The 25955-nt window shown below is 37.5% G+C and overlaps 2 protein-coding genes across 3 annotated transcripts; one reads left to right on the forward strand and one right to left on the reverse strand.

Moving 5' to 3' along the window:
• The first annotated feature begins 17417 nt into the window (after window positions 1-17417).
• On the forward strand, window positions 17418-18011 carry LOC148213238 (uncharacterized). Its single transcript, XM_088123761.1, has one exon. The coding sequence runs from the start codon at window positions 17418-17420 to the stop codon at window positions 18009-18011; it is 594 nt and encodes a 197-aa protein (XP_087979887.1).
• Window positions 18012-22504: 4493 nt separating this feature from the next.
• LOC111022082 (serine/threonine-protein kinase RHS3-like) lies at window positions 22505-25272 on the reverse strand. Of its 2 annotated transcripts, XM_088126696.1 has the most exons (4): window positions 25096-25272; window positions 24537-24581; window positions 23744-24450; window positions 22505-23667 (listed from the first exon to the last, which is right to left on the reverse strand). In XM_088126696.1, exons 2-4 carry the CDS (start codon window positions 24573-24575, stop codon window positions 22734-22736), a joined length of 1680 nt encoding a protein of 559 aa, XP_087982822.1. In that variant the 5' UTR covers window positions 24576-24581; window positions 25096-25272; the 3' UTR covers window positions 22505-22733. The 2 variants fall into 2 exon arrangements, with proteins under 2 accessions (XP_087982822.1, XP_087982818.1); XM_088126692.1 differs by lacking the exon at window positions 25096-25272 and having other exon boundaries at window positions 24537-25035.
• Between the last annotated feature and the right edge of the window lie 683 nt (window positions 25273-25955).

Here is a 25955-nt window from a genome sequence, read left to right on the forward strand (position 1 = left end):
ATGTCTTGTTCCCTTTGCCAATAGGTACCTGCAAGGACAAATACTTGAGTCACATACAATAGATTTGGTGTTGAATATAATTTCAAAATGGATTAATGTTTATTTGTCAAATAAAATAATGGAAAAATAACAATAATACATATAATTTTAATGCAAAGTTCGATGACTAAAACATAGTATTTGAAAGTCAAGGAACTAAAACAAAATCTAAATTTTTTCGGGGTCAAATGATAAAATAATATAAACCATCATGCCACAACTACCAATCACACAATCAAGATCCGATAAACTATCCAACCTAATCATAGTTCTACTAGTCAAGATACCTATCTCCGATCAAAAGATCGTGAGTTTGAATCTCCACGCACATTTTATATTTAAAAAATCCAATTATAAGCTACAAAACAAATATTATCACTCATATCGAATGTTTGATGAGCTCAACTTAGAGAAGGCTAAGGAAGGAAAGTTGAGTTGTTCACTACACTTTTATGGCAAATAAAACTACGAAGTAAGAACCGAATGAAACATTAGGAGAAAAAATGAAAGTACCAAATAAATTATTTTCCTCCTTTATAAAGAAATCAAGAGAATTAATACCATCAACTCTCTCCTGGCTAGTACCAAAAAAAATGTTGAGGTGTTTATCGATCAACACCTATCCTTTATGGACCAACCATCAACATTTAACAACTTTTTATTTTTTGAAAACATAAAAAATATCATTTTATGTATTCATCTTCTCTACTTGCCAAAAATTTAATGATAGTTAGTAAAAGATAGATGCAGACTGATGAACAACTAACAACTAAGTATTTTTGCTAGAAAAATAATCCTCTTCGTGCCAATTACCGATATACCCCTAGTTACACACATTTAGTAGGGTTATTTTGGTCTTTTAAGTTATATTCTTATGTAGGCCGAATGGGCACTGTTCTTTATTATTTGTTTTTGGGCCATTTGTGGGCTTGTGTTATTTTGAATCAATTGGTCTGTTTGATCCATAATTGGCCGGGGACCCTTGGAGTTCTGTTAGGATTACGAAATCAAGGTCATATTACACATGGTATGATATTTTACCAATGTCCTTTTTTCTTTTTTCTTTTTTTTAATATTTACAAATTTAGATTTTCAGAATTTAAATAAGTATTTTTTATTTTTAAATTACCCTCGATGAATTTCATTCTATTATATTTATTACTATATTTTAAAATGTATTCTTTTCTGGTGAGAATTGATAGTGTCATTTAATCAATTATTAAATGATAATATTTAAATAAATAATTAAAAAAAATATAGTAATTAATAAATGCACTTATTTTTTCTTAACTTCGGGCATATATTATTTTTTTAGAGTTTAAGGTTTAGGGTCTAGGATTTAGACTTTAGGGTCTTATTTCTTTATTAAAAAAAGAAATTGTCTCATAGGGAAATCCTTAGGAATGGCTACTCACACGTTATCGTTAAGCAAAATGGCCAAAGTTTTTCTAAATTGCATGGCATGGCCAAAGTTGATTTCCTACATTTTAGGAGAGGTGTATAATTCTTTATCTATCCATCTACACATTTCATGCCCATATTGCCCTTGCAGTCTTTCTCTATTTTACCCACTACATTCCCTTAAATCTCTCCTAAACTAACAATGTTATCGAGTTAATATTGAAACCACCTTAACAACAAAATCTACATAATTCCTAAAATCTTTCCACAAAATTTAAACCACAAAATCTACCTATATCATACTTAATATTGAAACCACCTTTAACTACAAAATCTATATAATTCCTAAAATCTTTCCACAAAATTTAAACCACCAAATCTACATATATGATTCAAACAAGTTTAAAATGTGTAATTTTTTTAAACAAACCAAACTAATTGGTTTGAACATTCCACTGTAATCAGCAACCTTAAATACAATGTTTCTTTAATATTCTTATACAAGGTATAATCCCCACCCATTTTATTTTTACATTTTTTCAAGAATTAAATCAATCAACACGGGAACATTATGCGATTATTGTTAGCGACGATTTTAGTTGGGAGGAGCACAACAATTATCAAGGGTTCATTACCGGGCACGTTTCAATTCCATTCGATTCCACCCTACAACAACTCTGCGAATGTATCTCTAGAGATCTTCATTTTCTAGAAGGAAAAAAATTACACGTCTTTCACTTTTCAAAAATGGTACTGGCAAGTCGATAATTATGAGGCTGTTAGTAGATAGGGATGTGGCGTGGGCCATATCCCTGTTGGCAGATGTCAGGTGCAGTGACTACGACATAGTTGTAGATACTGACCCCGTATATAACACCATCTATGGGGGTAGTGAAAGTTCAAACGCCGAAAATAGATTGAAAACTATCTGCAGAAAATAGTCATATTTTGCATCACATAATCTTTCTTTATCACTAAATCGGAACAAAGATCAATGCAAATATATGACAAAAAGGTAACCAAAACCAACAAAATCAAAAATGCATATTAGCAATCAAGGAAACATATATTAATATTTACCTAAGGAGAGATACGATGGATGTGTAAATATATGGTTACTAGAGGTTATCTCACAAAATAAGTAAGAGACGTCAATATAACGGGGTAGATATAGGATTCTATAGAGTAGATGACCATTTTGATTGGGTTATCCTTGTCCATCAACATTCATGACTAATATGCCACGATTATTACATTCTAAGAAGCTGCATTTTAATTCTTAATATATGAGAATTAGTCATCGAGTTACTGAAACATTACTCGAAAGAATCTTCCTATTGCAGCAAACCCAGTTCTTAGAAAATTAGATTATTGACGAAAAAAGAAAACTCCACAAGATTCAACTGTTGAATCAAGCCCAAAAAAAATTCGTCCGGCAGAACCAACAAATAAGAATGTGTATTCCTAATATTGTTAAAATTACTTAGTTTCTAATGAGTATCAATTAGTACCACATAAGTATCTATTAGTTCTACAGGAATCTAATTGGATGTTCTTGATTTTTTTACAATAAAATGGTTACATTGAGCTAAAAAACATCGGAATTGACAAATTCCAGGTACTAATGATATTTATTGAAACATCAGAATTGAGGTATGAGTTTAAATTTATTGAAATTTGAAATTTAAGGCGAGATTTAAGAATGAAAATTTATTTAATTTTTTTTTTTTTTTTGCAAACTAAACTACCTGACAATCTAATTTTAACAATATTTTTATTATTTATTATTTAATCAAAACTATATTTTCAATATAATCTCCCCAACTGACCATATCTACAAGGTGTCCGTTGTGTCCAACAAATTCCCTTGAATATTGGAGGTTGCTAACAAACAGTCAATTATTTAAACAATATTCAAAATCGATTGATGAATACCCTTGTTGGATAACAAAAACAATGAGGTTTGGAGTATTACAAAACAGTCGATTAAAAAAAAAACAGTCTACTACTTACCCTTGAAGGAGGAACGTCGAAATTTGGAGGAATTTAGAAGGAGGATTTGAGAAGGAATGCCGATGGATGATTTCAATTTTTGATTTCAAGGATTTTGTACCCGAAAGCTTTAAGGGATTTTGCCGAAGGAATGCTAGAATCTAAAATTAGGATTTTGTACCCAATTTGAAAGCACACAAGATTTCAATTGAAGTTTCAAAATTGAAATCACACAATCACCTAGAATTTCAATTTTTGATTTCAAGGGATTTTGCCTAAAGCTATCCACCCATTGAAATCAAGGGATTTTGATTTCAACTAGAGGAATCAGAGATTACGAAGCTAGGAGATTGTGTACCCCAAGAGGGACATCGAAAGCTAATTACCCGAAGGAGGTTATTTAGGTTCTGGCAAGAGTGGGAAGAGGGATGCCGAAGATTGTGTACGCCGAAGAAGGACGCCGAAAGCTTGAGGCGCACGAGGCTTGAGGGGCTTGAGACTTGATTGAATCAAATTTTATTTGATTTTAGGAAGGAAGAGTTAGGGCAAGTGTGGGAAGAAGGAGTTAAGGGCAAAAGCGGGAATGAGTCATTTGAGTTGCCTTCCCTTCCGAAATGGATCCTAATATGGTATTAATCTTCAACTACTCCATTTATAATTTTAAAAACAGTACTTTACGGCTTCAATCTTTATTTTTCCACTTTTCTAATTTGATTTTACGTTTTTTTTAGTCTATTTTACACTTTGATTCAATCTTTTTTTTATTTCAAAGTATTCAACAGATTTATCTTACAAATTTGGAAATTTTGAAATCTATATATTATTTAAAATTTTTGAACTCTATAATTTCCATTCACTATCTTCTTTCCTACAATTTAAGTGCACTACACATTTATTGAAGGGTAGTTTTGTCACGAATTTATAGGGGTAATGGTAGGATAAATTTACCTATTTTGATGGGAGGGTAAATTTGTCTACATAAAATCACGTAGTTCGGTTCTAACTGTTATTTAGCTATTTTTCTGATATCTGATTATTTTTGCCATTTTTCAAATCAAACTATTTAATTTAGTTATTCCTCTAGTTGCCCCTAATTTTTACATGGACATCGTCATAAACAAACATCTATTTTGACAAATCTAAAAAAATTAGAGATTTTAGACATTTATAATTATGTGCCTCTAGGTGTAGTTGTATTCTTATCCCTTAGAAAAATTTAGATGTGTCAGAGACTTTGGATGACCTACAGTCTTTTACTTTTTTTTTACAACAAGTGGTGGTGGGTGATTCAAATTCATAACTTGAGATATATACCAATTATCGCTGAGTTAAGTTCATGTTGGCAAATAGCGTTGCCTTTTAGCCCGTCAATTTTAACTTTGACGAATTAATTAAACTCCTTTGAACTTTTCTTTTCAACTAGCCAAGTGATTCTTGATTTTTTTTTTTTTTGCAATTCACCGCATTTAAATAGGCCAATCACTCTATTTGTAAATTTGAGTTAAAGAATGAGCCTCTTGATGATTGATCATTAGATAACATTTTTAAGGGTATTTTATGACTTTTTTTAGGTTTTCCTCCTAAATCCATTAGTATTGTGATCAAGGGGTATAAAGAGGAATGAAAGAAGGATTTAGGAAGAAAGTCCCTGCTGCACAAGATTAGAGAGCTCAAAGATACTAAAATATAGAAAATGAAAGTAAAAATATCTCTTATAATTACAGCAAAAATAGAAAGCAATAAGATTGAGACAATCTGAAGACCAGGCTCAAGATTGTGATTCTTTTAACTCATCGAGTTTTACCATATCAAATTTTTAGACCGATTGCTCGTTTGAGCATTTTAGGCTTTGATACCATATTAATATTCATGGATTCCATCTCAAAACCAATTAGCAATGAGAGGAGTATCCTATGTTTATTCTAAACCATTGTAAGGTCTCTTCTCTTTTCAACGTGAGATCTTTAACAACAATTAGTTTTAAGATAAATACAAAAGTCAGTGGTACTTCATCTAATAATTTGAGATCCTCTCCAATTTACAGCAAACCCCGACCCATAAAGATTAATAGGTCAATGTCTTATGGAAGTACATACCATATACTCCATAGTTTTTTCTAAAAAACGACTAATGATGTGTTTTACATCTTGAAGATCCTTGTGAGTTGGAGTTTGTAGGTGTTGACACACTTCGTTTATAATGTGTGAACAATGTTAAGCCAAGCGTGTAAGTGAGATATTGAAGAGCTCGAACAAAGCTGTGGTGTAAAAAGTTGGTCCATCATTTGGAGCTTATTTTCTTTGTATGTATTAGATATCTTATAAGTGATTAAATTTGTCCTAACTTATTAACTTAAGTTTTTGGATTCATTGATGATTTAATCATGTTTAAGAGTATGGTCATAGGTATGTTGAAGTGTGAACGTTCTCACATATATTCTTTAGCGAGAATATTTAATATATTAAGTTTGAGAAAGCTGATAGTCTCTTTTCAAGATACTTTACCTAAGAAAGTAACTTAGAGAACTTAAGCCCTCAGGAGCAAATTCGATACATAAGAATTGAAGCCAAAGCGAGTAGAGCTCACCGGTAATTGACATATATCTCCAACCATGTGAGTTCGAATCCCCTCCCCAACATGATATACTAAAAAAAATACTTAAAGAAGTGAACAAGCTATGTGATATACCAATTTTATTATTACCCATAAGTATAATATTGTTAGATATTCTATAAATCACTACAAGAATTAATTGTTTTCCTAACGAAAGTTTTCCCCAAGTCAAAAAAGTCGTCGGAAAAAGTTATTTTCTTTGACTAAAACATAACCGTCTAGAAAACTTTAAGTTTTGCCGACGTTTTCTTATAAAATGTTGGCAGAAGTAAACTCTATGACAACGTTTCCAAGAAAACGTTGGTATAGATTTTACTCCGACATTTTACATAAAACGTTGGGAAAATGAGTCTAAAAAATCAAACATAGCAAAATTGCATGGTAAATTTTCCTGTTGTTTTATAGAAACATGTGGCGAAGTGTTCCTTTCACGATACTTTCAGCAAAACATTGGGTAAAGTTCACTTCTCCATACGTTCTTACTAAAATGTCGGGAAAATATCATTTTTCCCCATGTTTTGATACAAACGTGGGGAGAAGGTAAGTTCGCTCGTGTTTTTATATAAAAACGTCTATAACGTTTTATTTCTTCCAACATTTTACAAAAATGTCAAAAATATTGGTTGATAAATTCAAATATACTAAAATTGCCGGCTAAATATTCCAAAAGTTTTTATAAAAACGTGGGGGAAGACATCTTATCCCAACGTTTTTTTAAAAGCATTGGGGATAGTACACCTCTCCCAACGTTTTTCTAGAAATATTGAGAGAGTTCACTTCTCCCCATGTTCTTATACAAAAGTTGGGAAAAGGTCACTTCCCCCACGTTTTCTTGTAAAAATGTTGGGAATATAGGTTGAGAAATTTAAATATATAAAAATTGCCCGTTAATTTATCCGGAAGGTTTTTTATAAAAACGTGGGGGAAGTCATTTAATCCCAACGATATTTTAGAAACGTTGAGCAAATAACACTTCTCCCCACATTTTTATACAAATGTTCGGAGAAAATAACTAGCCCACATTTTTTATTAAAATGTTGAGAGGAACCATTTAATGAAAACCTTGTTGGGTAAATATACGCTGTATATGTAAATTGAATAATACTAGCAAGAATTTATAACGTAATTGGCTACAAACGATACAAATTCGAACGACTTGATGAACACCACAAACTTGATTAAATTAGTCGAGGCATGCTTCAATAGCGTTGACCTAAAGACAATTATTCGCTTTGCACAAATTTCTAGCAGACTACAGTGATCATCTCAGCAGGATACAACGACGAACTCCGATAGAATTGCAACCTCGAACTACTTGGATCTGGCAGAACTCTTAGATGCTTGCTCTCAACACAGACAAGAAAAAGAACTCAAAAGAAGAGAGAACTTTTGTGAGGGGATGAGGAACTCAAATGAGATTTGATTGATATCTCAAATGAACACAACAATTACTATTTATAGTTGTCCAAAACAAGTAACATCTTACAAGTTTTTAATACATATGTAACCTTTTTACATATGTGACATATGTAACTTAACACATACAAAGTTACAAATGTGTAACTTTGTAACCTTAACAAAATAAAGAAACAATTTTTCATTTAAATAAATAACTTCAAGTTTAATAAATGAAAAAATAAAACCACTAAAGAAATAAACATATTCACAACGTATATGTGAATAAATTTCTTTAACTTTCACTTTCTTTCACACCTTAAAATCCAACAATCCCCACATGAAAGAAAGTGAGACAGACAAAATACGACTAAGACGTTGAGAGCACATAGATAAGTTATGCATTAGGAGAGATGTCTTTTGGACTTGAACCTTCCTTAGTGAATATTTATCGAATTTACCGAAGAAATAATGAAAACTAGTTCTAGAACTATCCTTCTCGTGATAAATTTAAACAACAAATATCACATATAACTTATCTTGTATCTTTGAGTTCTATACGGTTGTATCCATTTTGGTCCTAGACAAGATCCTAAATTCATGAGAGCTTTACCCTCTGTTTGACATCAAGAAAGTTGATGAAATGATTTTAAATTCCGTGATTTGAAATCCGAGAAATGATTTTAAATTCTTTATCTTGTTTGGAACAAGAATGATTTGAAAAGAATTAAATTAGATTTCCTTGTTTGGATGTTCACTGGAAATGAAAAGAAAATAGAAACTTTTACTAATTTAGGCTTTTATTCTAAATTTATTAGTTAGAAATTAAAATATGACGAGGTTAAATAGGTAATTTACTTCAAAAGTCTATCAAATCCTGCAAAATCGACTATTTTGATCTGGAAAGTTTTTTAAGTAAAAATAGGATTTGAAATCCGATAAGATGTCAAATCATTCAAAATCATGTGCTACCAAACAATGGAATTCATTTGAAATCCGTCATAATTTTGAATTCCTTCAAAATCCAAGGTACCAAACAGAGCATTAGAGAACATAAGTCATTTGAAAAGTTCTCACAGAACCGACCCAATTCTACTCTCTCATAGGCGATATTGATTAAGAGTATTCTGCCACTACCCCTCTTATAATCAAGATATCAATATGACCTTAACATCAATAGATCACACACATAACATCATAGAAACGGGAATAAACTATAAGTTTTTTAGTGTGTCAACTATGAATTATCCAGCCAGTTTGCTTATTGAACCTAGATATTGGGATCTCCAGTCAACTAGGTTAGCTTACCACCAGATACTTTATTTCATAGGCTTTAGTCTCATTTCCCTCGATGTATACGCAACTTGCTCTCTTGACAATCTTTTCGTCAAAGTACCTGCAATATTTTCTTTTGATTTCACATAATTACTAAGCTTTCACAATAAATATATATAGCACTTTCAAGCTTCGACCATAATGAAATATCTTTAAGAAAATTTCGAAGTCATTCTGCTTCTTCTCCAGCCTTATCAAGAGCTATAAACTCTGATTCCATAGTAGACCGTGCTATACACGTTTGTTTCGAAGATTTCCATGACACAGCTGCTCCACCTAAGGTACATATATACCCACTAGTTGACTTAGTCTTCGTGCTATCAGAGATCCAGTTAGCATCACTAAATCCTTCCAGTACAGATGGATATTTCGTATAATGCAATCCATAGTCTAAAGTGTACTTCAAGTACTTTAAAAGTCTGACTAACGCATTCCAATGATCATGCCCAGGATTGCTAGTATATCTTACTAGTCTTCCTACTGAATAGGCAATATCAGGTCTTGTACAATTCATTATGTACATTAAACTTCCCATAACTCTAGAGTATTCTAGAGAAGATACACCTTCATCATTATTCTTCTTCAACTTAGAATTTGGATCAAACGGAGTAACTACTGGCTTACTCTCAAAATTACCAAATTTTCTGAACACTTTCTCTATGTAATGAGATTGAGAAAATATATATCCACTTGGATTTCTTGCTATTTTGATTCCAAGGATAACATCAACAAGACCAAGGTTTTTCGTATCAAAGTTGGAATTCAACATCCTTTTAATGGAATCAATGACACTTCTAGTTGTGCCAATTATCAACATATCATCCACATATAAACAAAGAGTGACGCAATCTTTATCTATGGTTTTAACATAGTCACATTTGTCACACTCATTTATCTTAAATCCATTAGATAACATAGTGTGATCAATATTCTCATGCCATTGTTTGGGTGCTTGTTTCAACCCATAAAGAGACTTGAAAAGTTTACAAACTTTATTTTCAAGTCGTTTTACAACAAACCCTTCATTTTGTTCCATATAGATTTCTTCATCTAAGTCTCCATTTAAAAACGCAGTTTTTACATCCATTTGGTGTATTTCCAAATTTTGTAAAGGTGTTATAGCGATTAACATACTTATAGATGTAATCCTTGTCCCTGGAGAATAGGTATCGAAGAAATCTAGTTCTTCTTTCTGACGATAGTCTTTAGCTATTCAACGAGCTTTATATTTATCAATAGTGCCATCAGCCTTTAGCTTTCTTTTGAAAATCCATTTACTACCAATTGGTTTACTTCCAGGAGGTAAATCAACCAATACCCAGGTATTATTTTGCAAAATGAATTCTATCTCACTATTGATAGCTTCTCTCCAATAAAATGCATCTAGAGATGACACAGCTTCTTGAAAATTTTGAGACTCCCCATCTATCATATAAGTTATGAAATCAGGTCCAAAGGAACTAGCTTTCTTAGCTCTTTTGATTATTTTAGGTTCGAACTCAGTTTCCTAATCGTTTTGACCTTTCGAAGAGCTAGCTTCATAATTTATTTTGGTACCATTATCTTTCGATCTTTCTTCTTTAAAAGGAAATATATCCTCAAAGAATTCAGCTTCAATAGATTCCATAATAGTATTATTATTAATATCAAGTATTTCTGATTTAATCACCAGGAATCTATAAGCAGCACTATGCATAGCATAGCCTATAAAGACACAATCAACTGTCTTAGGTCCAAGTTTTGTCTTTTTTGGTAAAGAAACTTGTACCTTTGCTAAACACCCCACACTTTTAGTATTTTATATGAGGGTAACTCTTTTTCCACACTTCATAAGGTGACTTATTAGTCTTCTTATGTGAAATTTTATTTAAGATAAAATTTCATGTAAACAAAGCCACCCCCCCCCCCCCACAAATTATGGGGTAAACCTGAACAATTTAACATGCAATTTACCATATCCTTCAAAGTTCGGTTCTTTCTTTCAGCTACACCAGTTTGTTGCGGTGTATAAGGTGTCATAGTTTGATGGATTATACCATTAACTTCACAAAATTCAGAAAGTGATGATATTCATATTCACCACCTCTATCTGATCTAAGTATTTTTATTTTCTTTACAAGTTGATTTTCAACTTCTGCCTTATATGTTTTGAAAACATCTAAGGTCTCATCTTTACTATGTAATAGATATACATAGCAATATTTACTACAATCATCAATGAATGTGACAAAATGTCTCTTACCATCTCTTGTGGGAGTACTTTTCAAGTCACATACATCACTGTGGATTAAATCAAGTAACTTATTACTTATTTCCACAGATGAAAATGACTTTCTAGAAAACTTTGATTCAACACAAACTTTGCATTTTTGTCTATTATCAATGTTAAAATTATGCAATAGTCCTAAACTTACCGTTCTTTGTAAAGAATGATAATTAACATGCTCCAGCCTAGAATGTCATACATCACACAACTCAATAATATAAGCAGAAGAGTTATTATTATTATCATTATTCTTGGGCACTTGTGCCAATACATTCAATTTGAACATGCTATAATTCAGATAGCCCTTTCCCACATACATACCTCCCTTAGTAAGTATAAACTTATATAACTAAAATACAAGTTTGAACCCATTTTTGTTTAGTAGGGTTCCTGATACAAGATTCTTTCGAATCTCTAGCACATGCCATACATTAGTGAGGGTAAGTATCTTTCCAGAAGTCCATTTCAGCATGACTTTTCATCTGCCTTCCACTGAGGCTGTTGAAGTGTTTCCCATATATAGTATATCACTGCCATCTAGCTTCTCATAAGTGGTGAACAGTGATTTGTTCCCACAAACGTGCCTAGTAGCACCAATATCAATCCACCAACCTTTGGTGTCAGAGACCATATTTACCTCATAGATGACAACAATTAAATTGTCATCTTCCATAATATTGGCCTAGTTGTTGGAGCTTTGTCCCTTCTTGTGTCTACAATTTGCAGCTATATGGTCACTCTTGCCACAAACCCAGCAGATTGCACGAATGCGCTTGTTAGTATCATTCCTTGACCCAAGATTCTTTGTCTTGGATTGGTTCTTCTTGGGATGACGCCTTAAAGCTTTTGCAATATGTGTTTGAACTTCAAATTTCGGTGGCTCTTTATCCCCTTTCTATTGTCCTCTTCAATGTGAAGTTTCACAGTAAGATTCTCCATGGACAACTCATTTCGCTTGTGTTTGAGATAACATTTGAATTCTTTCCAAGCAGGAGGAAATTTCTCAATCAGAGTAGCAACTTGGAATAGTTCATTAATAACCAATCCTCACTTTGCAAATCACTAATGATAATTTGCAATTCTTCAAACTGATGAACTACCAACTTGGTATCAACCATTTTGCAATCTAAGAACTTTCCAACAAGGAATTTCTTAGTACCAGCATCTTCCAACTTATACTTCTTGTCTAATGCCTCCCACAATTGCTTTGAAGTATCAAAGGCATTGTAGTAGACATTATACAAAGTGTCATTGAGGCAACTTAGAATATAGTTACGGCACAGAAAGTCTGAATGCAACCATGTTTCCCTGGCGGCTTCAATTTCAGGAGTGATTGCTTCTATAGGAGTAGTTTGGCATACCTTCTTTAGGATGTGTGCAAGATTTAGGGTGTTGTGGTAGAAGATCATCTTCTGTTGCCATCTTTTGAAGTTTTCTCCCTTGAACTTCTCTGGTTTTACAGCATGTGATTGACAATGGTCGATCTCATCATCGTAAGAGCATTGGTGGAAGTGTTTGCAGCCATGATAATTGTCTCCAGATTGTTGGATAAATATACGTTGTATTTGTAAACTATATAATACTAGCAACAATTTACAACGTAACTGGCAACAAACGATACAAATTCGAACGACTTGATGAACACCAAAAACTTGATTAAATTAGTCGAGGTACACTTCAATAGCGTTGACCTGATGACAATTATTCGCTTTGCACAAGTTGCTAACAGATTACAGTGATCGTCTCAGTAGGATACAACGACTAACTCCAGTAGAACTGCAACCTCGAACTACTCAGATCTGACAGAACTATTAGACACTTGCTCTCAACACAAACAAGAAAAATAACTCAAAAGAAGAGAGAACTTTTGTGAGAGGAGGAGGAACTCAAATGAGAATTGCTTGATATCTCAAATGAACACAATAACTACTATTTATAGTTGTCCAAAACAAGTAACATCTCACAAGTTTTTACCTTTTTACATATTTTACATATGTAACTTAATACATACAAACTTACAAATGTGTCACTTTGTAACCTTAAGAAAATAAGAAATAAATTTTAATTTAAATAAATAACTTTAAGTTTAATAAATAAATAAATAAAACCACTAAAGAAATAAATATATTCACAACGTATATGTGAATAAATTTCTTTAACTTTCACTTTCTTTCACACCTTAAAATCCAACAAACCTAATCTCTTTTGTTACTAATTGTGCGTCACGACCCCCCCCCACCCCCCCACCCCCCGATTCCCTTCTTCTTCTTCATCTCTTTCTGCCGCGAAGCTGTCGGTCGTTACCCCTTGTCGTCGCTGTTCGTTGTTTAAAATGATATCATAGTTAGAGATTTTGTGTTCCAATATCTGTATTACATTGTCTCCCCAATTTGTTGGGCAATTTGTTTGACCTTGTGCAAATTTCCAAATTCACGAGTTAATTGTGCGTCACGACCCCCCCCTCGCGATTCCCTTCTTCTTCTTCATCTCTTTCTGCCGCGAAGCTGTCGGTCGTTACCTATTGTCGTCACTGTTCGTTGTTTAAAATGATATCATAGTTAGAGATTTTGTGTTCCAATATCTGTATTACATTGTCTCCCCAATTTGTTGGGCAATTTGTTGGACCTTGTGCAAATTTCCAAATTCACGAGTGAGGGGAGTATTAGATATCCTATAAATGTTAAATTTACCACAACCAATTAATTTAAACTTTTGGATTATCATCTACATCTGTATAAGCATTTCTCTTTTTCTCTCTATCTCCCAATGTTCTTTTTCTCTATCTCACCTGCATCTACATATGTATAAGCATTTCTCTTTTCCTCTTTTTCTCTCTATCTCCCAAGGTTCTTTCTCTCTATCTCACCTGCATCTTCATCTTGTGTCAGTTTCAACTGAAACCAATCGATCGATAGTATAGTTGGTTGATTGGTGCTACAGAAACTTTTAAAACTAACAAGTACCAATCCAAAAAATCGATAGGTCGATTGTCGGCGTCGGTTTGAGTCCAAAATCGATGTCAACCGACCGGATGATCACCCCTAATTCATAGTTAAACAATTGTTCTATAAGACTTTGAGAAATCATCCACCACTTTCGTCCGCACAAGTGGGATGAGGATTCTACCTTATATTTATAGTAAATTCCTTAATTCTTTGAATAATATATATGACTCTCTTATTATGTGAATTAATAAAACATGAGATATTTGTAAAAAAAAAACATTTTTTAGACTAATAAAATAATATACATAATCTAAAATAAAATAGGGTAAGTATTTTTTTAATGAACTTTTGAACCTAAATACTCTTTCCACACACTTTGGCACCTAACCGTAGTTTACCGACTATTATCCTTTTTTTCGAACCTATCCAATCAAACAATTGGTGGCTTCACAAACATCGTTTATTTTGTATTTTAAGTTCAAAGATACGTAATGGAAAGTGGATATTGCAATGTTAGCATATATACCGTGGTTAAGTTGTACTTAGGTCGCTAAAAGTCCATTTGGTAACGTTAAACATTTTTTATTTGCAGGGATTCGAACACAGAACTCCCGCTCTGATACCATATTAAAGATTAATAAACCACAATTCAACCCAAAAGATTAAGCTGATGAGTTGGGTAAATTTAATTCATTTATGAGTATCTCAATATAAATAATAAATCAAGTTTCTTAGTGCCTGTTTGGTAACGCTCTCATTTTTGTTCTCGTTTCCAAATTTTATTAAGAAACTTAAAGCATTTTTCAGCGAAATATGTTTCTTGCTTCTCATTTTTTTAAAACATTCTCAAAATTATATAGAGATTTTTGAAACAATCAAAACAAGTTTCTTGTTTCTTGTTTCCGTTTCCAATTTGTTACAGTAGATAAATATAAATGTTATTTGATCATCATTGAATTCATGGGTGTTGGGCTATATAATTCTTTTTTTTAATTCAAAATGAAGAAACAGAAACAAGAAACGGAAACGCGAAACGAGCTCTTATTTTTTGTTCCTGTCTCTAGTTTTTTTTCCAAAATATAAATAAAGCTATTACTTTATTATTCTCGACTTATAAAATGCATAATAAATATTAACAAGCAAATATAACATACCTTTTTTTAATATTTAATTAAAAAAATTAATTTTCCTATAAAACTTTACTTTTTTAATTTAAAATTTTAGAGAACAAAAAACTAGTAATGGTTATAAAACACATTTATGTTTTTGTAGAACCATAAATTACGTCATTATTTATTTTATTTATGGATTAATTATATATTAACCCTAAATTAAAATTAAAGATAAATTGACAATTGAAATATGTCACATGTCTCTTATTTGGACCCCTAGGTAGAATTTAATTGGTTTAATTGGGTCATATGGAGAATTGGACCTGGAATCAATTTGGTTTACAAACTTGTCCCAAAACTCAAATTACCATAGGTGGATTAATATTTCACTTTAAATCCATTTAAAGAATTTGAGTTGGGTCCAAAATTATCCAAGCCCAAAAGCCCACCAAGCCTATGGAAACCTCTATAAATAAAGGGGATCTCATTCATTTAGAAGGTTCAAAATTTCATAATTGAGAGAATTCACATAAAATTGAAGACTCTCTGAAGACTTGAAGATTCGAAGACCAACTTGAAGACTTTGAAGACTTGAGGACTTTCAAAGAACATAGAACTTCAATCTAAATGTTAGTTTTATGGCTTCAATCAAACCAAATATTTTTATGATTACAAACCAAGTATAAACTAACAATTTGAGTGTTTCAAAGTGTCCATAGTGAGGACATGCCGGGCATAGATCCGAAGATTATGGTTCATCACCTTAACATCGACCCATCATTCCAACCTGTCAAGCAAAAAAGAAGACCTGTAAATAGAGAGAGAAGTGATGTAATTGTTGAGGAAGTAAACAAACTTCTAAAAGCTGAATACATTAAAGAAATTTTGTATCCCGAGTAGCTCTCTAATGTTGTCTTAGTTAAAAAATTCAACGGGAAGTGGAGAATTCACCAATCTTAACAAGACTTGCCCAAAAGATTATTTTCCACTGCCGAGGATCGACCAGCTCGTAGATCCTATGGTCAGGCACGAGCTGCTCACCTTCATGGATGCCTACTCCAGATACAACCAGATAAAGATGCACGAGCCAGACCAAGTCCACACCTTTTTCATAACTGATCAAGGCATATACTGCTATAAGGTCATACCCTTCGGTCTAAAAAACGCAGGAGCAACTTATCAGAGGATGGTGAACAAGATGTTCGCCAACTAGATCGGACGCAATATGGAAGTCTACATGGACGACATGCTTGTCAAGAGCAAGCAGTCCAGGTCGCACCTGGCCGACCTGACTGAAACTTTCGAGGTCCTCCGAAAGTACCAGATGAAGTTAAATCCTGCCAAGTGTGCCTTTGAAGTCTCATCTGGCAACTTCCTGGGGTTCATGGTGAATAATCGTGGCATAGAGGCTGACCTAAAGAAGATAGGGGTCGTGCTCGAGATGCAAGCCCCAAGGACCGTTAAGCAGCTACAGTGCCTTAACGGGATAATCGCTGCCCTCAATAGGTTTGTCTCCAGCTACGGATAAATGCATCTCTTCTTCAAAACCCTAAGAAAGAAGGGACGTTTTGAGTGGACAGCCGATGTGAAACAGCCTTTGAAGAACTCAAAAGCTACCTCTGCTCGGTACCATTGCTCACGAAGCCTATGCCAGGGGACAAACTACATTTATATTTGGCCGTGTCTAACAACGCAGTCATTTCGGCCCTAATTAAGAAATACGGAGTGCGGTAAAGTCCTGTTTACTACACAAGTAAGGCCATGACCGAGGCCGAGACGAGGTATCCCCAAATGGAGAAACTGGCCCTCGCCTTGGTCACCTCGACACGAAGGCTGAGGCCGTACTTCCAAACCCACATTGTGACTGTCCTCATAAACTTGCCTTTGAAGCTAGTCTTTCATAAGCCAGAAACGTCTGGCAGATTGATAAAATGGGCCGTGGAGCTGAGTGAGTATGATATTCAGTTTGAGCTCTGAATGGCTGTGAAGGGGCAGGTTGTCGCATACTTCATAGCCGAACTCACTCCCCCACCGGCTCAAACATCCGCGTTCGACCAGTCATGGGCGATGTACGTGGACGGGTCTTCAAATGAGAAAGGATGCAGCGCAGGTGTGCTTCTTCTCGCCTCTGATGGCATGCGTTTTGAGTACGCCCTTCACTTCAACTTTCGTACCTCAAACAATGAGGTTGAGTATGAAGCCCTGTTGGCCGGACTGCGTATGGCAATAGGACTTGGAGCTAGCCATCTTGAAATTTTCAGTGATTCATAGCTGATAGTCAATCAGATCAAAGAAAAGTATCAGACAAAAGACCTTCAGATGGAGAAATACCTAGGAAAGGCCAGGTCGCACATCGCCCATTTTGAAGCTTACGAAATCAGCCAGATTTCAAGGTCACAAAACTCCAATGTCGATGCCTTGGCCAAATTAGCATCAGCCTACGAGACCGACCTGGCGAGATCAGTCACGATGGAAATCTTGGACAACCCTTCCATTTTGGAGCCGGATATCATGGAAGTCGACTCCCAACCTCTGTCATGGATGGATTCGATCAGGAACTTCCTAGAAGGCAATATCCCAATAGACCTGAGGGAAGCCAAAAAGATGACAAGGAAAGTAGCTCGGTACTTGCTCCAAGATGGAACAATGTACCAGCGCGGATTCTCCCTACCCCTCCTTAAATGCATTTCCAAAGAAGATGAGAATTATGTCCTCAGAGAAGTGCATGAAGGAGTTTGTGGCAATCACTCAGGGGCTAAGTCGTTATCAGCGAAGGTCATTCGTCAAGGTTACTACTGGCCCACGGTTGATCAAGATGCAAAAGAATTCGTGAAAGCATGTGACAACTGCCAACGCTTTGCGAACTTCATCCATCAACCTCCCGAGCTGCTGACTCCAATCTCAACACCATGACCCTTTGCACAATGGGGAGTTGACCTTATTGGACCCTTCCCATTGGGCAAGGGGCAGACTAAGTATGTTGTTGTAGCCGTGGATTACTTCACCAAGTGGACCGAGGTCGAAACACTCTCGACAATCACGAAGGCTAGAGTCACGACTTTTATTTGGACAAACATGGTCTGCCGCTTCGGCATACCCAATGCAAGTGTGACGGACAATGGCAAGCAGTTTGACAATGCCATGTTTAAAGATTTTTGCCACAAGTTCGGAATTAGCCACGTCTGCTCATCCCCAGCTCACCCTAAAGCCAACGGGCAAGTAGAGGCGGTCAACAAAATCATTAAGTGCGGTCTTAAGCTACAGCTGGATGCAATGAAAGGACGATGGGCCGAGGAGCTACCTGAAGTACTCTGGTCCTACCAAATTACACCTCGGGAGTCCACTGGTGAAACTCCCTTCGCCATGCCTTCGGTTCCGAGGCCGTGGTGCCTGTAGAAATTGGAATGCCAACTGAGAGGGTAGACTACTACGAGCATGTTAGGAACAAGGAAGAGTTGCTCTTTAACATTGACCTCCTTGATGAAAAGAGGGAAGCAGCCCAACTGCGTTTGGCAGAGTACCAAAATCGAATGGCAAGGCACTACAACTCGAGAGTCCGACCTTGGAGTTTTTAGGTCGGACATTTGGTCCTTCGTAAAATACAGAAGCATGTCAATACGTTGGAACCAAGCTGGGAGGGGTCATTCGAAATCAAGGGCATAGTCCGACCTGGGACGTATATGCTTGCCGATATCCAAGGAAAGTTACTCTTGTATCCATGGAACGCAGAGAATTTGGAGAGATATTACCCTTGAAATGTCAAAATGGTCCAAAAATGGATCGAACTTGTAAAATTTTCAAGGAGTAGTACCGGTATTAGACTCTGTGTTATTTAATTTCATGTATCCTAAGGGCGTGAGTTCGATGTGAAATTAAATGGGGGTGAGATGTGCATTAAGACTTAGAAAATTCGAACCTTTAGAACTTATGAGTTCGAGGAGAGCCCCGTCACATTCTTGAGAAGATGGATTTGGATCATCGTCTTCGTTGAGCTCGGCGTCGGACTCGAGCTCTTTCAAGCATTGCTCCACGAAGTCTTGGGGGCCAGGGATACCATTGGGACCCAAAGCCCACTTCTCCGCATACCTTAGCTTGAAGGGTGCAAGATCGAGCTCGGGAGCCACTTCCTGGATTCCTTTTATTAGGAACCTAAAGCCCGCATCGCTGAAGTCCTTGGCAAAGCCGTCGAAGTCAGGATGCTTGCGAAATGCCTTCTCCAGAAGAACCCCATTGCTAAGTTTGGACTCTTTGAGCTCGAGCGTAGCCCTCAATTCTGCCACCTCGGCGTCGCGAGCCTTTACCTTGCCCTTCAGGTCATCTTGGAGGCGTTCAAGGTCGTCGTTCTGCTTCATCAGCGCGAACTTCTCCTTCTCAAGGCACTTGGCCACAACGTACGCTCCCCTCAGGTTCTCCAGGTGCCGAGCAGCCTCCGCTTGAGCACTTCTGAGCTCGGCCTTATCAGCTTCAGAGGAGGATATCCATGATTGAGCCTCCACACAAACCTCTTTGAGCTCTCCCTCCAAGGCAGCAGCGGCCTCCAAGGCAACCAAAGAGGCCTCCCGCTCCTTCATAGTGAGAAGGTCGCGCCCCTCCAGTTTGGCCTTCATCATAAGAGCGGCCTAACAGATGGCACCGTGAGTCTAGAAAAAAGAAGCCAAAAAATAAGCAAAGGTTAGCCCTGAGAAGATTGCGCGAAGTTAAAATAACATCAGATCTTACCTCGGCCGAATAATCCAACATTCGTTAAATAACCGACCCTGAGGCACTAATGAACTTGGACGCTCTACTCCAGCAACGGTCGAGGCAGGCGCTCAATATCCGCATTGCATTCTCCCTCACCCCTACGCTTGAAGATTCCACCTTGAACCTTATATCGATGTCCGAGGTGCCGCTCATCCTGGCCTTAGGGTCATCTATCAAGTCTCCGAAGGGACTTACCCATTGTTCAGCGCGTACCTTCCTCACCTCGTCCTCGGAGTGGTGAGCCTTGCGCTTCTTCTTCTTGGACTTCTTAGGGGAGGCCTTCCTCCGAATCTCTTTAAGGGGAGAGACCTCAAGAATCTCTTGATCCTGAGGGGCTCCAGCTGCAGTCACCTCCTACGTTGAAGCAGCTTCATGTCTGACCTCAACCCCTCGACCTCGGTGGGAGGGTCAACAATAGCAGAGCTTGGTGCCTCCTTACTCTTGGAAACCTGCCCAACCCGTGGGCGCTTGCACCTAACATCTTGGGAAAAGCCACAAACCATGGCTGCAAGGAAAACATACGAGGGATGAGTATCAAAGAAGAGCAAATGTATGATAAGTGCAAAAATTACATCAAAGGTACACCAACCTAGTTCCGAATTCGGTCTCTGAGCTTCAGGTGGGGAGAAAAAGGGATTGTAGTCAAGCAGTCCCGAAGTGAGGATAAGCTTGTCTGTTATGAGTGTGCTGATCTGCCTGCCGCTTTTGAACCTACCTTTGAAAAATTTTAAAGCATTGAACGTCGGCTCGGAAAGTTGGGGAATTGGCCTTATAGCAACTGAAAACATTAAAGTTATGAGTTAAACAAAGAAAGGAAACAACTAAAAGCGAGTAAAGACTCCACTCCTTACCTAAATTCCCAAACCTATAAGGGACACCGAAGAAAGGCAGGTTGGACTCGTTCCTGGCTAGCCATGTACCAAAGGCGAAGAACCACTTCCCAGCCTATTTCTTTATGGAGGTCGGACCCTTCAGAATGCCTCCCGCGCCCTTCTTAGCACACAGATAATACCTCTCTGGCTTCCTAGATATTCGCTTAACCTTAAAACAGGCTAAGAGTTGGTCGACTCTAAGGAGATCCAGATCGTCTACCTCCCTACACTTTAGCCAAAACAAAACGGCTAGACTAAAGATGACTCCCCACCCGTTGGGGGCCACCTGAGCTGGAGCTAACCCAGTTCGAGGTAGGAACTCCTGCACCAAAGGATGAATGGGCAAGTGAAAGCCATACTCGAACATCTTTAAGTATAAGGTTACACACCCCTCCAGGAGGATTGTCATCTCGCTTCCCTTCCTTGGGAAGCCTAAGTATGATATCATCTGGTATGCTATATCTCCTACGAAGGGGGCCAAGGTAGTTCTCAGGCATCTTAGAAGGGAATTCTAAACCTTGCCTCGAGGTTGAAGTATCGCTATCATCCCCGTCATCTTCTGAAAACCTAAAGTTATCTATCTCCTCTTCTAGTTCAGAGTCTAACCTACTCGCAAACTGCTCTATGGAATCGGCCCTCTTAGGCGAAGGGTCTCAATTCCGAACTGCGCCACTAGACGAACTACTATTACTTGAACTTGAGAAACTAGAAGACGTCGACATGACTTTGAAAAAAAAAAAAAAAAAAGAGAAAACTTAACAAAATTGAAGGAGCAAGACTGACCTAAAGATTCTGATCTGATGAGGTCGGACTCAAAGATTCAGAAAGCGTAAAAAGTGAAGATTAAGATTTAGGGGTATTTATAGTAACCTGAGTTTTAATCTCCACCATACACGTGTCAAAAATTGGACGACCCAGATCGGTAGAAGTCCGAACGTTAGGGGTACTCGAGTGCGTGCTGGATGACGGTTCCATTTTCAAGGTTTCCAACGGTAAATAATTAATTATGACGGCGTCGGAAGTCACCAAGTGGATTGGTTCTTCTTACAAAAAGAACTTCTCTGCCAGATCGAGATCGAACCTGGTAGAGAGGGGGCCAATGTTTGGGATGAAAAATCCTATTGCCACGTGGAGGATAGAGATTCGCCGCTGACAGAAGATTTGAATGAACAACTTGTGGAGTTCCATCTCGGAACCCTCCGAGATGAAAGTCTTGCCTTTTCCTATTAAGGAATTAACCTGTCATTTTAATGTGTAGTTCCATCGGCCCAAACTCGACACGTCCGACCTCTAATCCGACCAAGGTAACCGCTTGTCGCAACCCCTGTCGGAACCTAAACCTATAAATAGAGGGCTTCATTTCACCTTCAGGTATCGAATTTCTCCTCGAACTTAATATTGAGTCCGAGCTGCTTACTGACTTGAGCGTCGGAGATTTTGCCCTCTTGTGCAGGTCTTCCCCTAGTGTTCAAGCGAGATTGACGTTGTGTGAATTCTCGCATAAACAGTATTGAAACTTTTAAAAGGAAAGAGATATTTTTGAAACAAATGAGAATGTTTGAAGTCATATTTTGTAATTTAGAAAAAGAAAAAAGAAATACAATCTTTCCATATAAAAGAAAAAATCCAGCTAATGTAGTGGTCAAGAAAGTTACACCATCATTAACAACGTACTCTTTTTTTTTTTTGTACAACAACACCCTGTGGGCGATAAAACTCAGCCTAAATTGAAACAAACAGTAGGACTAGAAACATAAATTTAGCAAATAAATGTAATGATGAAAAAATATTTCGTCAAAATGGTGTGTCGTTTTAATTTATAAATGATGTAAATAATTACACAATGAATGGATTAACCACTCTTCAACAAAAAAAAAAAAAGAAAAGAAAAAAAATTAAAATTAAAAAAATCCAAAAAATTAGAAAAAAAAAAAAAAAAAGAGAGAGAAAAAAAAAACTATTTATGTAAAAAGAATATTTATCTGAAAACATTATAACAAATAAAATTTCCCTTTTTGCCCTAGAAGTACTCAAAATCCACATAATTGGGATCGCTACCAGCAGAAGGCGAAGAATTGTCCGCCGCGGCCGCGATTCCCCCGCTCCCAACGTCCATCGTCTTCTTCTCCTCAACGGCGGCGGACGCGGCGGCGGAGGGCGGCGTCTTCTTACTAGCGAACTGCGAGAAATCGACCGGCTCCGGCACGTGCGGCGGCATGGCGCTTCTGACGAGCGCCCAATTGACTCCGTCGAAGAAGGGGTGCTGCTTGATCTCGGTGGCGCCTCTTCTGTACGCGATTCGCTTGTGCGGCTCCTTCACGAGCAGCCCTCTGATGAGATCACGCGCCGCCAGGCTGACTTGCGGCGTCTCCGGGAATCTGAGCGGCTGGCCGACGACGTTGAACAGAGTGGCTCTGTTTCCGGATCCCTTGAAGGGCGTGGTTCCGTGGAGGAGTTCGTAGAGGAAGATCCCGAAGGTCCACCAGTCGACGGCGCTGCCGTGGCCCTCGCCCTGGATGATCTCCGGCGCCAAGTACTCGTGGGTGCCGACGAAGGACATGGATCTGACGTTGGTCGGCTCGGCCATGAGCTCCGGGAGGGCGCCGCCGACGAAGAGGCCGAAGTCGGACTTGGACTTGCGATTCTTCTTGGAGGGGAGGATGCGGGGGAGGAAGTTGGAGGGCTGCATACAGCCGTGGACGGCGAACTCGTCGTCGAGGATGCCGCCGCCGCCACCTCCGCCGCCGCTGCCGGCGTTGGAGGTGCCGTTGACGTTGACGGAGGAGGATTTGACGAGGGTGGGGCTGACGGAGCAGCGGAGAGAGAGGTCGAAATCGGAGAGCATGATGTGGCCTTCGTCGCGGATTAGAAGATTCTCTGGCTTCAAATCTCTGTACACTATGCCTAACATGTGCAGATATTCCAGGGCTAACAGAACCTCTGATGCATAGAACCTGAATTCAACCATCCCATCAACAAGCAATGCAAAACAACGCTACAACAAAATTAAGAAGGGAAAAGGAAAATGACCTGGCAGCTTCTTCTGTAAAGTATTTGTTGGGCTGCTTCTGGCGAAGGGAGTGAAGATTCCCACCGCTACAAAACTCCATAACCAAGCAATAGAACTTATCAGTCTCGAAATATGAATAGAGAGTTGGCAAAAACGGATGATCCAGAAGCCCCAAAATCTCCCTCTCAGTCTGCGCCCTGAGCAGCTTGTTCCTGCTGGCCAGCGAAGCTTTGTCCATCACTTTCATGGCGAAGAACGTCTCCGTCCCCCTCAGCTCCACCAGGTACACGCTCCCAATGTCGCCGTACCCCAGCCTCTTCAGCAGCCGGAAGTGGCTCAGGTTCAGCGACCCCCCTTTCGACACCATGTTCACCGCGTCCCACCGCGCGTCCCCGCCTGTGTGCGGCTTTATCACCACCCCCGGCGTCTCCATGCTGTCGCAACGGTAGTGGTTCCCTCCTCCCCCCTCCCCGCCGCCGCTCTTCGTTGTATTGTTGTTGCTGCTGCTGCTGTTCTTCGCGGTCGTCGTCGGTAGCGGCGCGATCGATCCCCCGAGCGCCTGGCCGTGTCCGGGGTATGAAACCTCCGCCATCGCCGCGTTGCCGGAGTTTACTCCGTTTTTGGAGATCTGATCGATTCGTCGGAGGGAATCGGGCGGGTTTTTTACGAAATTCGGAGCGGTGTTCGTTGCTCCGATGAGAGATTCGTCTTCCGGTTTGTTAAACATCTGGAGGATGATCGATTTCAGAAACACAATTAATTGCGAGCCCTAAATTGTCGTATGAACAAATTAATGTATGTGTATGTATGTACCTCAGATCCGTCTGGTTTGTTATCGGACTTTGACAACATTAATGGCTGCAGCAAATGGTGATCTCCGATCAGATTCCGACGAACATTATTATTATTCATCGTGATTTCAATAAAAATCATTGCTCTCAACAAACAAAAGAAAAAAAGAAGAATGAAAAGAGAAGAGTTTCTATTTCTAAGTCGTTGGAGCCACGAACAAATATTGGTTAATGGCCAACACGTTTTTTAAAATTAGAACACCAACTGAAAAAAAGATTTTATTTAACCAAATCGACACGAAATACGCCTTTGATAGTCTGATATTAGTTTCGTTCTAGAAAATCTGGTATTGTTAGTGTTTAATGTAGGACCCACGTTATAAAGAGTTTGAACACAGAACTCTGACTCAACATTGTAGGAATTAGAACACAGATTGAAAAGTCTAATTTCATCATCGACATAACATTCTCGCTAAAAAGACTTAAAAGTTCAAGCGGGTTGAGTGTATTTAACCTTTTATATACATATTGTTAACAAAATCATGAGAGAATGGACAAACGAAATTAAGCGAAAGACAAACCAGGGGTTCTTGATCGAAATATGGAATGGACGAAGAAGAGTCTTGTTTTTATGCAAACTCCATGGGCATGTGTTTGGGTGAGAGGAAGAGAAAGAAAGAAAAGGGAAGAAGGGTAAATGTTTGATGAGATCAATTTGGGAGAAGAGAGGAAGAACAAGAGAAAATATCAAAAGGGGAAGGGAAGAGAGGAGAAAAGACAAAGAATTAAGTTGTTTGTTTTTCTTTTTCCTTTTTAGTAACAATGAATTGTGTGGTTGACAAGAATAGCAAATATGTTGGTGGATGGTGTAGCATGCCCTTTGCCAACTCTAGCCTTGCTTTTGTTTGCGGAATGTAGACTTATGCATGTAACCTACAACCGCTCGATTTGTCAAATTTTAAGAAAAACTACGTCTGGATCTAGAAAACGTAAGAAATGATTGGGAAAACGATATATATAGCTAAGTATCTTTAATTATCGATCAAAATGAAAACAATGTTTGATAGCTTATTTTGAAAATACTACAAAATCAATTATTTTGATTTAGTTAATTGTTATATCCTTTCAAATTATTTCAGATTTAAAAACTACGACTCTGGGTCAAGGAGAATATAATATATATAAGAAAAACATCAAAAACATTTTAAAATTTGAAAAATATTTGTCACATAAAATAAAAAGCATGAAGGTTCAAATATTGAAAATATAAGAAATGAAAAGATCCATATACATACAATTGAAAAATCTAGTAGATCAAACTTGAAAAATGTTTAATAGTTTTTAAAATTCCAAAATGGCTAATTTAAAAATATCTTTTTTTTAGTACATTTAAAAATACTACAATCAATTCATGATTTCAAAAAGACTCATTAACTAACAA

The sequence above is a fragment of the Momordica charantia genome, assembly GCF_013281855.1.
Source record: "Momordica charantia cultivar OHB3-1 chromosome 1 unlocalized genomic scaffold, Mcharantia_2.0 BLBB01000001.1, whole genome shotgun sequence".
NCBI classification, from domain to species: domain Eukaryota; kingdom Viridiplantae; phylum Streptophyta; class Magnoliopsida; order Cucurbitales; family Cucurbitaceae; genus Momordica; species Momordica charantia.